The sequence below is a fragment of the Gavia stellata genome, chromosome 7 (genome assembly GCF_030936135.1).
Source record: "Gavia stellata isolate bGavSte3 chromosome 7, bGavSte3.hap2, whole genome shotgun sequence".
Taxonomy (NCBI): domain Eukaryota; kingdom Metazoa; phylum Chordata; class Aves; order Gaviiformes; family Gaviidae; genus Gavia; species Gavia stellata.
In genome coordinates, this window is record NC_082600.1 from 28143210 (window position 1) to 28155855 (window position 12646).

The 12646-nt window shown below is 36.5% G+C and overlaps 1 protein-coding gene across 1 annotated transcript in view; it reads right to left on the bottom strand.

Moving 5' to 3' along the window:
* Positions 1-3405: 3405 nt before the first annotated feature.
* TTC6 (tetratricopeptide repeat domain 6) overlaps positions 3406-12646 on the bottom strand; it is a 71880-nt gene continuing 62639 nt past the window's right edge. The window contains exons 29-33 of the mRNA XM_059819535.1: positions 10943-11153; positions 6995-7147; positions 6621-6791; positions 4940-5165; positions 3406-3542 (exon numbers count right to left, since the gene is read on the bottom strand). Of these exons, the coding sequence (XP_059675518.1) occupies positions 3406-3542; positions 4940-5165; positions 6621-6791; positions 6995-7147; positions 10943-11153 (898 nt within the window). The remainder of the gene's footprint in view (positions 3543-4939; positions 5166-6620; positions 6792-6994; positions 7148-10942; positions 11154-12646) is intronic.

Consider the following 12646-nt stretch of genomic DNA (forward strand, 5'->3'; position numbering starts at 1 on the left):
AAAATACAAAATTTCTTTTAGGTCAGAAAGGAAATTTAAAAGAAAGATTTGAACAAAAAAAGGAACTAATAATCTATTTTTCAAAGAATGTTGTAAATTTTGATGATGCAACTTGAAATTTTCATGTTCTATTGTGCAAATAAATTCTCCATCCACTTTCCATCTTCTTTAAAAAGAATCTAACATGGTCCGTGAATTGTGAATGAGAGTGATGCTAAATGATGAAATTGGAAATACAGTGGGACACCAACCATTTCCTAAGTATTGTGTAATACAGTGAAAAGCTCTAAAAATTTAACTCCACATAGACAACTATAGAATTAATAAATAATCAGGTTTTAAGGGTTAAAAAAATAGTTCTATACCACCCAGAATAAAAAAATTAAAAGCAGAAGAGTGATTACAATAGTCCATATGATTTAAATCAAGTCACTATCAATAGTGAGTCATAACTGATTGTATCTGGTTTCAGTTTTTAAATGTGAAGACAAAAATCTTTTAAGTGTCCATTTCTGTTTGGCATTCAAGAGCCGTTAAACTAAAGAAAATCTACAGTGAATATCACAGGACAAGGATCCAAGGGAAAGGTTTGACCTCTCTTCATTCTGATTTAAGTTTGATGATGCACTATACATGATGAGGGTACTGCTATCTCACAACCCATCAGCAGGTAATTCATAAGGAGGTCAAAGAAAGGAAAAGGCCATAGAATCATGCATAATTTAGCAGCTTCATCAATAAACAATTCTTCAGATAATAAATAGAGCACTGAAAGAGGCATGTGGGGAAGGAGAAAGGGAACAAAAATACCAACAACACCGTCTTGCAAGCAAACTTCAACTTTGTGTGCATACAGGAAACTAGATAAATAATTACCCACTTTGCATCAACAACCATGATAATCATGCATGGAAATGCAGACACACGTGTATTTATACTTTGTTCATTACACTTGATCCACTTGAGTAGGTGATGATACTGCAAAAATAAATAAGGTAAATAAATAAGAAAAAAGAACAAGAGGAAAAAAAGCAGTAAATAATTATTCAGTCACCTTGGACTTCACAAATTTAGCTTTAGTAACATAACAGACAACATTAAAGACAGAAAAGCAGCATCTCTGAAGAGGAAAACTCTTCACAAAAATAGGTAGCTGCAATGGTCTAATCAGACCTGACATAGCTATTCTGATTCTTGAATTCTGTAATAGTCACAAATAATTTCTCCCTATTATGTGTTGCAGACTACCAGTTGTTTTTTTATTGTAGTGTGGTAAAACTAATACTTCTAAAAGCTATTACTAGCAGTTCATATTGCAAATTACTGGAGAACAGAAAAGCAGAAATTGCTTTTTGATCATCCCATGGGCACATATTTTAATTTAATTTTAAGAAAAACTGTCATTCCAAAGAGATTTCTAGTAACACTCTAATGTATAATACTAGAAAGAAATACTAATATGTAACATCCTACAGTGTCTAGAAATATTGTAATTGATTTCTATCTATAAACATTCATTTTTAAACATCAGAGACACTAATCATTAATAAACAAAAATTAAATACAGAATTTTTTGAACTTGTTTTAACTTTTATACACGTTAACTATGATGCATCTATTCCAGTAAAGCTTATCATCACAGATCCTGCAAGTGCAAAGTCTCATCATAGATGATAGATATTAAACAAGATAAGAGCATAGTCAAGGAGAGTAAGGACGGAGTCAAATACTTATACTGACTTAACTGCTCTTAGCTGTGATACTCTGAATTCCTTTCCATAGTGCTTTTTTTGCAACCCAAATATCATAAGGTGACAAGCATAGGCATTTTTACAATGTAATGTGATATTACAAATGCAAAAATTTAGATATCAGAACAAAGCTAAAATTCCAGTCACTGTCTATCACATTGGCTAAACATACACTGCATAGCTATGCAAGAACAGATGTTTTTACAGAAATAGCATATAGCAATGTGTTAAGTACTGAGAGAAAATAAAATGCAATTCTTTTGACACAAAGCAATGATGCTATTCTTTACTTTCATCTCAATAGCACATAAATTTAAGAAGTCACTTAACTCCAGGAGTACCAAAAAAGGTTGGTTATAAAGTTAAATGGACCAATGTAATTCCTTAATACTAATTTTATATAAATTAGATTATTTAAATTTTATTTTATTCTGGATTATTCTCTACTATCTAGGGATTATTCCACATACAGAACATTAGGTAATTACAGTCACATATCAGCGTGTGTTAGGTCTATTTTTTTGTGAAGGTCCCTCTCACCTTTGCCTTTTGCTTTCTTTCAAGAGGAAAATTGAAAGCATTTTACATGTAAACCTAAACTGAAATTACACATACAATTCCTATACCACTGGGATTATGCATTGAAGTGCCATTTGTGCCTTTAGAAATCTTCCCACTGTCTGAAACCACAGGGCTGCTCGCATGCTGAATAAGACCTTAAGACTCCTCCTTTTTCTCTTTTCTGAGACAAAGACATCTGTTTTGCTTCATTCCTTTGCTATCTTCACCATACTATGCCAAACTTCGGAGTTTAATTTAGTACATGGGTAGGGCCTGACAATTTTTAAATTTTTGTCACACAGCTTCACATTTCAATCTCCAAGTTTAGGTGAGAGCCTGTTCTTAAACCCATTCTTACAGCTTAGAACACAAAACTATGATCTCTTAGTCATGCATTTTTACCTACCTCTTCAAGCTGGCACAGTGTGATATATTTAAGTGGAAGCAAGTAACCTCAACTTTTTAATCACAAACTGAATTGTCCTTCTCAAATTTTAGTTCTTGCAGTAGTTGTCACACTGGTCCAATAGATGGACCTTGCACAATGGCTTTCCCCTACCATGTGAGTGACAGGGAACAGGAATTCCTATGAAGCGGTATAGAAGGAAAATCAGGAAGAAAATGAGACCTAGTTAGCAATCACAAGCATTTGGTAGCCATCTTAGAATTTTTACTTCCCAGATGGTCCAGGTGACATAGAATTAGCAACACTGTAAGCATTTATATTTGGGGGGCAAGGGGGAGTGTAGTCTCTTTTATCCTTCTATAACCAATATGGTTGAGGTCTTTTGCCTATAAATTCCTCTTCTCTGTCATTCATTTTGCACACAACACAATCAATTATCTCTTGACACTAACAAATAAAGAACAATCTAAAACTCAAAAATTAAATGTGACATTCTATTCTTAAAGAACTCTGGTTAGTTTTACTCAATCAAGGTAATTATATTATTTAGGAGAATAAAATGTGTGTAGAATATATAAAAATGAAGATAAGTTACAAATTTCTCTTGCATGTTTGACTTCTTTTTTTTAATTAGAGGTCTGAGAAATCTGTAAATAGAACCGAAGTGGTATGAGAACAGGTATCTTTTCACATGGAATCAATCTGTTCTTGAATGCTGATTGCTTGTTTGTAGTCTTCTACGGCCTCTTTATTGAAACCCAATTTACCACGAATATCAGCTCTAAATTTATACATCAAGGCATCATTAGGCTGAATTGACAATGCTGTAAAAATAAGAAATAGAATGTTAGGCTTTTTTTTTTTTTTTTTAACATCATCACCTGATTGTAAAGAGAAGCATGGTCCAAAAACTTTTGGCAATGCTCAAATTCTTTTGCAGACATGCTTTCACAAGAGAAAACATATTACATACATTAACTTTACATCAAGAGGTAGACAACTTTGTTACGTTATTTATACTTCAGGTTTTTTTCTCTTTTTGATGCCATTTATGAATCCCACTTTAATTTTGCCCCAATGGCAGAAACTATGCCTCCTCTGAAACGCAAGCAAAATCTAAGAGGCAAAAACTACCATCATCCAACTTCTGGAACATGGCAATGGACCCAATATCTTATTCAGTTTCTCCACTGTATAAAAAGGATTTAGGTACTTGTTGGAAAGCTTAATCTGCTGTTCTAAAATTCTGCTTTAGAGAGAAAATTTTTCGAAAATCAATCAGCTCCCAGGTTTAGTCAATTTTCACTATTTAACACTATGAAAACATTCTTCATGAAAGCCATGAAGTAAAACCACTATTTTGACAAATTCTACTGTAAAAGTAAACTAATTTCTAAAAAAAAAAAAAAAAATCTAAAGAGAGTTATCCTTTTAGGAAAGATGATTACCTGTGCAATCAGGTGTTGTCAAATCAAAGTCACGTTACTAAATTTTGTTTCAATAAAATTAACACAAACTAAACATAGCTTTAGTTACTGGAAGAAGTTTGTCTTTCTATCCAGAGTTGCTTAATCTCATGTTAGTAGCAATGACAGAAGCAGCAACGGAGTAATATAGATCAGCTGTTTTGAACCTGAACAAAGGTTTGGTTTTTACTAAGATCAGGATGAAAGTTTGATTCAGTTCTTCTTCTCTATGAACCATATCTATTCCCAACATAAAAGCTTATGGAAGCCAAATACTGTTTCAAAACTTGTCCTACAAAGAGCACATTCATTAAATTTCATGTTTATATACAAAATAAGCTACCTGAATGCCGTTTTCTAGGCACCTAGAATATCCTAACACATAAACACACACACAAAAAAATCTCGCAAAAATTTTTCAGACTTGGTAAGTATTTTCCCATAACTTCTTGCCACAATTTCATTTAGAATGGGGCTCTGTTCAGCTGCTAATGACACACGTTATATGAAACAGTTTATTTTCTACTTTACATATTCTTTCAATTTTGAGAATGGAAAAAACCCACAATTAATTAGCATGTTTGCTTTAACTTCCTCTTTTTAATCACATCGTAATATCTGATCAAGTTAGGCAGAAAATGTACTAGCAAAAATACACACATACTTTCTGAATCATGTAATAAAGCCAAGTAATTTGTTATCATAATTGTTAGTATGCTACCAAAACATAATCATGACAGGTAAATAAAGATTACCTGTTGAAATGTCTTTCTCTGCTAGTTCATATTGCTTCAATCCATTATAGAAATTTGCCCTGTTAAAATACACTGCTGCAGAGAATGGGCAGAGAGAAATTGCCTTCTCAAAGTCTTCTTTTGCTTCTTCAATATTGTTTAGTAATGTATTTGTAATAGCACGATTCATAACAGCAGATTCATTTCTTGGGTCAAGTTGCAATACCTTGGAATAATAGCAATAGGCCTACAAAACATATGACATGGAGCCAAAGTACACTGTTAAAATTTGAGGAAATGGCTTATGTACAACGTGTAAACTCCAGTTTGTTTCTTTAAGCCGTTAGTATTCTTAAGTCTTTACTCATTCTGTTCAGCATTCTTTGTGCACAGAAAAGAGAGAGACAGCACCAGCATGTTTATCCACAAATAGGTCGACCACCACCCAGACAGACTTTTGAAAAATAAAAGCTGTTTACGCTCTATTGTAATTATAGCAGAAGAAATAAGCTACACACTAAGGCCAATTTGAATTAACATAGAAAATAGTTTATAATGCAACACCTATTCTTGAACTTCTTTCTTCATAATTAGACAGCTTCTGTAAGACAGTAAGCAGTCACAGAAACACAGTAAAGAGGAAGAACAGCCTATGCAAGACCAGACATGGAAGAATGATACCAGATGCATAAGAAAAGCGATTACATGATCACAGAGGCAGCCATATGCAGGGCACTGACCTTGGACTTCTAAGGAATTTCCGATCCAAGTCTAACTAATGCTCAAGAGCAACAAGGAATTTAACTCAGAGAAACATACAAGAACATTAATTTTTTTTCTTACATGATCTATTTCTTGTGCTGTACAAAGTACAATCTAGGTTTAAAATTGCATGCCAAGCCTGTACTATACATGATGAATTCCTTAATAAGTGAACTGCAAGCTGAAGTATTTACAGATGCAACTCTAGGAGAGAATTAATTCAAGTAGATGAAATGTGCTGAAGCTTTCAGGCTGGTTCTGGGTTTCCACAGCTGGTGGACCACAAAGCTCCAATCAAATAAAAGCCTGAGCCTACGCCCAGGAAATGTGACTGGAAAACCAAAGGAAAAGTCATTGCAGGGGCCTCCTCACACAGAGAAAAATAAATGGTCCTTGCCTTCAAGCAGATTTCAAATTCTCTCACAAGAGGAATTTCAGTACCCAACTCATCTGTATTTGAAGATACCCACTGTATTTAAGCACAATTAGGTGATTTAAAACTCCAAAGTTACTGTGGTAACAGGAGAAAGATCTGACTTCTTGATTAAAGCTCATCAGCAGGAGATTATTTTCATTCTCCTTGTTACAGTGCTATAGTGAATCCAGGCAAGTTTTTTAATGTATGGGAGTTGGGGGCGGGGGGGGGGGGGAGTTACTGAACATCAGTGGGATTTTTGTATCTCAATTATTTACAAATTTTTCTGATGTGTATCCTAGCTGTCATGCATCTTAGTTCATTCATATCAATGATAAAATACATAGCAGTAGGGCAATTATTTATTATGAATTACTACAGATTAATTCATCTCCTGGTAGAGGAGCATGAAATTCAATGTAAGAAAGCTTCATGTTAAGTACAATTAAAGACAGCTTTATACCAACACTATTTATTGAAGGAAAAAAGTTCTGAAGGCAGTATAAAGACAGACTGTAGACTTACCTGTGAAAACTGCCGATTAAAGAAGTAGATATTTGCTGCATTGAAATAGGCTAATGCATAGTTGGGGTCAACAGAAATAGCTTGTTGATAGTCCTTCATCGCACAGGGTAGATATCCCATTAACTGATTGATGACACCCCGATTTGTTAGCAGCGGAGCAGTGGTAGTGAGCTGAAAGGAAGAAGTAGATGCATTCTTAGCCAGGGAAAATTTACACTTCTACAGTAATTTATTCTGGTTTTCAAAGACAGATTTACTTTGAAAAAAATTGAATTGCACTTTCTAATCCAAATTGGCTACTATTGCTGTACAGTATTGGCTGCCTTCATAGCAACATGTTGATTTTAGTAAAATCACTTTAAAATAATATCTACCTGTAGTGCGGCATTTGTATCTTGAAATGCAGCAAAAGTTTCACCCATTTGAAGACAGACTGAAGCTCGTCCATCATATGCAGCATGGCATTTTGGATCAATGCAAATGGCAACTGTAAATTGCCTCCATGCTCTCTGAAACTTTCCAAGGGCCTAAAATGAATTGCAATGTGTCCACAATAAAACATAAGAAATGCCAAACATACTAACGGTCCCACTTAAAAAATTACAGCAGAGAATAGAAGCATGCTTGTGTTTACAAAAGCAGTTAACTAAATTACAGAAAAAAATTAATTCAAATATCCTGTTAATTATGCAATACTTATTGTCTTTGTAACTATGTAATGTATCTGTCACAACTGTTTTAACTGCAAGTATTACCTCTTCTATGTCATAGAATCACAGAATGGTTGAGTTTGGAAAGGATCTCTGGAGATTGTCTAGGCCAACCCCCTGCTCAAAGCAGGGTCAGCTGAAGCAGGTTGCCCAGGACCATGAATCATTAGATTTTTAATATCTTCAGGGATGGAGACTCCACAACATCTGTGCGCAATCTGTTCCAGCGTTTGATCATCCTCACAGTAAAAAAAAGTTTTCTGATGTTTAAATGGAATTTCCTATATTTCAGTTTGTGCCCATTGCCTCCTGTCCTGTCACTGTGCACCATTAAGAAGAGCCTGGCTCCACTTTATTTATACTCCTTCATCAGAACATACTCCTTCATAAGATTCCCCCTTAAGCCTTCATCTCTTTCCCTTCTCCTTGTATGACAGATGCTTCAATCATCTTAGTGGCCCTTCATTGGATGAGTGCCAGTATGTTCATGTCTTTTTTGTACTGGAGAGCCCAGAACTGGGCAAAGTACTCTAGATGTGGCCTCACCAGTATTGAGTAGAAGAGAAGGATTATCTCCCTCGACCTTCTGGCAATGTTGCTCCTAACATAGCCCAGGGTATCATTGGCCTTCTTTACTGCAAGGACACATCATTGACAACTTCAGCTTATTGTCCATCAGGACTCCCCCCAAGTCCTTTTCTGCAAAGCTGCTTTTGAGCCAGTCAGCTCCCAGCTTGTAGTGGTGCATGAGGTTATTCCTCCCCAGATGCAGAACTTCTCACTTTCCTTTGTTATACGTCATGAGGTTCCTGTCTGCCATTTCTCCAGGCTGTCCAGCCCATCATCCCTCTAAATGGCAGCGCAACCATTTGGTGTATCAAACACTCCTCCCAATTTTGTATCACTTGCAAACTTGCTGAAGGTGCACTCTACTCCATCATCCAGGCCATTAAGATGTTCAACAGTATTGGACCCATTACTGTCCCCTGAGGATACTTCACTAGTGACTGGCCTCCAGCTGGACTTTATGGCACTAATAATGACCCTTTGAGCCTGACAGTTCAACCAGTTTTCATTGCACCTCACTGTCCACTTATCTAGACCATACTTCACCAGGTTTTCTATGAAGACCTTAGGAAAGACTGCTGAAAGCTTTGCAAAAGTCAAGATAAACAACATTCACTGCTCCCCTCCCATTCCCCAAGCTAGTCATCTCATCATAGGAGGCTATCAGGTTGATTAAGCATAATTTCTCCTTCATAAACTCATGCGGACTACTCCAAATCACCTTCTCGTCCTTCATGCATTTAAAAATAGTTTCCAGAATTACTTGCTTCATCACCCTTCCAGGGATTGAAGTGAGGCTGACCTGCCTGTAGTTCCCCAGATCCTACTTCTTGCCATTCTTGAAGATAGGAGTGACATTTACTTTCTTCCCGTCTTCAGGAACCTCTACTGATTGCTATGACCTTTCAAAGATAATTGAGAGTGGCCTCACAGTGATGTTGGCTAGCTCCTCAGCACTTGTGGGTGTATTCCATTAAGTCCCATGGACTTGTATATGTTCATTTTGTTTAAATGTTCCCTAACCTGATCCTCCTCTGCCAAGGGTAAGTCTTCCTCACTCTGAACTTTTCCACTGGTCACAGGGACTTGGGATTCCTGAAAGCCACTCTTACCAGTAAAGACCAAGGTGAAGAAGGCATTGAGTACCTCTGCATGTCCTTTGTCACTGCATCCATAGTCACATTCCACAGCAGGCCATATTTTCCCTAATTTTCCTTTTGCTACTGATGTACTTGTAGAAGCCTTTCTTGTTGCCCTTTATGCCCCTCTTGATGGGATATAGATGAGCTTGTGACCTGAAGACTTATATATTGAACTTCACATAGCAATAAAATTAAACCACTAGATTGTTCGGCAAAAGTACCTCCCCTGGATGGTCAAATGGAACTCTGGTATACTGTACCTTGTGAAGGACTTAGCACAGTCAAGGAAGTGCTTAATTCTGAGCAAGTACACCACTTGGGACCACAGGCAAAATGTAAACATTTTACCTAATATACAGATTAATTAAGAAAAGGTGGAAGGTGAACCATCTAGTTCCCCACATCAAAATTCTTCTCCACATGTGGAAGTGATTGTCCTCCTGTACTCAGCACTGATGAGGCCGCACCTCGAATACTGTGTTCAGTTTTGGGCTCCTCACTACAAGAAGGACATTGAGGTGCTGGAGCATGTCCAGAGAAGGGCAACAAAGCTGGTGAGGGGTCTGGAGCACAAGCCTTATTAGGAGCGGTTGAGAGAACTGGGGTTGTTCAGGCTGGAGAAGAGGAGGCTGAGGGGAAACCTTATCGCTCTCTACAACTACCTGAAAGGAGGCTGTAGCAAGGTGGGTGCTGGTCTCTTCTCCTAAGTGACAAGCGACAGGACAAGAGACAATGGCCTCAAGTTGTGCCAGGGGAGGTTTAGACTGGATAAAACTTCTTCACTGAAAGGGTTGTCAGACATTGGAACGGACTGCCCAGGGAGGTGGTTGAGTCGCCATCCCTGGAGGTATTTAAAAGACGTGTGGATGAGGTGCTTAGGGACATGGTTTAGTGGTGGACTTAGCAGTGTTAGGTTGATGGTTGGACTTGATGATCTTAAAGGTCTTTTCCAACCTAAATGATTCTGTGTGTCTATGTGTGAGCCCCAAAAGGTATAATAAAGCTTAAGAGAAGGCATCTAGTGAGATTTAGGCCTCTCAGAAATTAAGCACCTGCTACTATGTCTGGGTCGCCTCCTGCACCTAAGATGTCTAATTGCTGCCTACATCTTATTCCTACCTACTCACCAATCTAGACACTCCAGGTTTTTCTCTTGCACAGTACTTCCCAAAGCACTATGAAAGCATTAGTTAGAATTCAAGTGCATTGGCAAAGCTGTAAAAGGAATTTTGCATGACACCTATGCAAAACCACTTGACACAGGCTACTACATTACTCCCTTGTTTACATTAGCAAAAAATAATTGGCAACAAGATTCATGACAGTTCAAGACATTTCAGACAAGTGGATATAATAAAGCACAGTAACTAAATGAGAGGAATTAGACACAGACAAAAACTGTCAAGTCATATCATATATCCCTTTGCTAATATAGAAGTTCATTTTTATGCAGGTAAGTAGTTTTCAGAGATCATTATATAATATGGCTTTTAGCAAGGGATTTTAGCAGATTTGCTAAGTGTAGTTTGGATAATTAGGATATATAAGATTTTGTTTTACACAGATTTGTCAACACTTTGGCTGCTTTCTACTTCAGTAAAGTAGCTCATACACAGGCCAGTTCTTAATGTTAGTTTATCAGAGAACCATATATGCAAATCAAATGAGTGTAAGGTTACTTGATAATATCATTATTTAAGAGCAGAACTCCAACAAGATTGGGCACAAAAGTGAAAAGAAAATAATGGTCTATCCATTTACTTAAAAAGAAAGAAGATGCCATAAGACTTGTTTTAAGTACATGGATTATTTTATGTTTAGTATTACATAAAAGTAAGCATATAAGAATAATGTCATTTTGTTTGATTAAACATAGCATTGCCAATCAATTTTGTTGTGTTACCTGCAAGTTGTATCCTAAGCAAATTCTGGCTTTCACACACCTTGGATTCAGGTGAATTGCTCTCAAGAAATCTTTCTGCGCTCGTTTACGACCAACCTCATGTCCGTTTTCCATGTATGAATTTCCTCGTCCAACATAGGCACCCACAGAAATGGGATCTAGTTTGAGAACCTGGTCAAATGATCTCACAGCTTCTTCAAACTCATGAAGTCTAAAAATAGATATATAAATGTTTGCTGTTTAAAAATTCTAAAACCAAAATTCTTAATTTATGAATGATCAGCAAATACTACCACATAAAGCCCATTGAAAGTAGTTCAATTCTGACTGAAAGGGACACCTTTTTTTTTTTTCCCCTTAAGTTTGCTTTCAGTATGTGCTCCTTGAGGGTTATAACAGAGAAGGTAGTCAGTTTAAGACCTTGAAGACTTCAGTTTGATTTCCTTGGCCTGAGGAAGAAAATGGCAAAACTCTTATTAACTTTTGCTGGGCCAAGATTTCACCTTTTCAACAGTTGTACTCAGAGAGACTTTATCTGAGTCATTCATGCTGTCCAAATGTCATGACCAAACATGGTTTTGGTAGTCTGTTCAGGCACAGATGTTTCAGCCATAAATAATAATTTACTTCTAATACAAGCCTTCTCTTTGTTTTTTCACATACCAATTCTTGAACTTATCCAAATTATGCTAAACTTGCAAGGTAAAAGGAGACAGTATTCAGGGTTCTAAGCGTAGGCAATTCTGGTGTAAGAGTAAGCCAAATGTGGAACTCCATCCTTAGATAAAACTTGATGCATCTGAGGTATACTGGGTAGGAATAAAAAGGATTAAATATCTGAAATATCAATGAATGCTAGTAAGTATCTTTACACATAAAGCAAAAACTTTAATGTGTCAAAGTACAAAATTGTTTTACCAAGATGATACTGGAAGATAAGATATTGTTTGAATATAAGCTACCTGTGTCTACCTGAAGCACAGTGTGACTTCTTTACCAAAAAAGGAAAGATTAAATAGATTTAGCTAGCAAATAACTTTAAGGATTGTAAACTAAATGCTTTTTAAAAGCACACCACTTGCAAAAACAAATTGGGGCTTCATTTCAATCCTGCAGTCATGAGGTTAGAGACTGCAGGATGGATCCCAAATGCATCTTAAAACAGGTTATACAGCTGAGTTATATAGTTACTAGTGACTCCTTTTGATAGCTGAATACAGACATGGGCACCAAAATCACATCCTCAGTTCTCAGAAGCAGGATTCAGCATTCCTGTGTGAGTACTACATCATCCAGACACTGTGAAAGATGGAGCCAGTTATGCCCTTAGCTACAGGTATAGTAACACAAGAAGTTTTGATGCTACAATCCTGAATATGTTCACCTCCACACTGCCTCAGCAGCAACAAGGTTAAGCAGTGTTAGCTGGCAGAGTAACTGCAGAATAAAATAGATTAGACTAAACTAGTAGGCAGACAGCTATTAAAATTTCCTTTTTATCATAGGTGATATTTGTGTAAAATAGGAGCTATCAACTCCAAGTGCCACTATGATCAGTAGACTAAGATACTAATGTACATTTCTTCCAATTTATTTCTATTTTAAGTGATCAACAGATTTAATTTAGTCTTTCTAAATAAATCTCATCTTGATGAAGCCACTGAGGCTTTTGCTTTTCTCTAAAGGACAAAGTACAAATTGCAT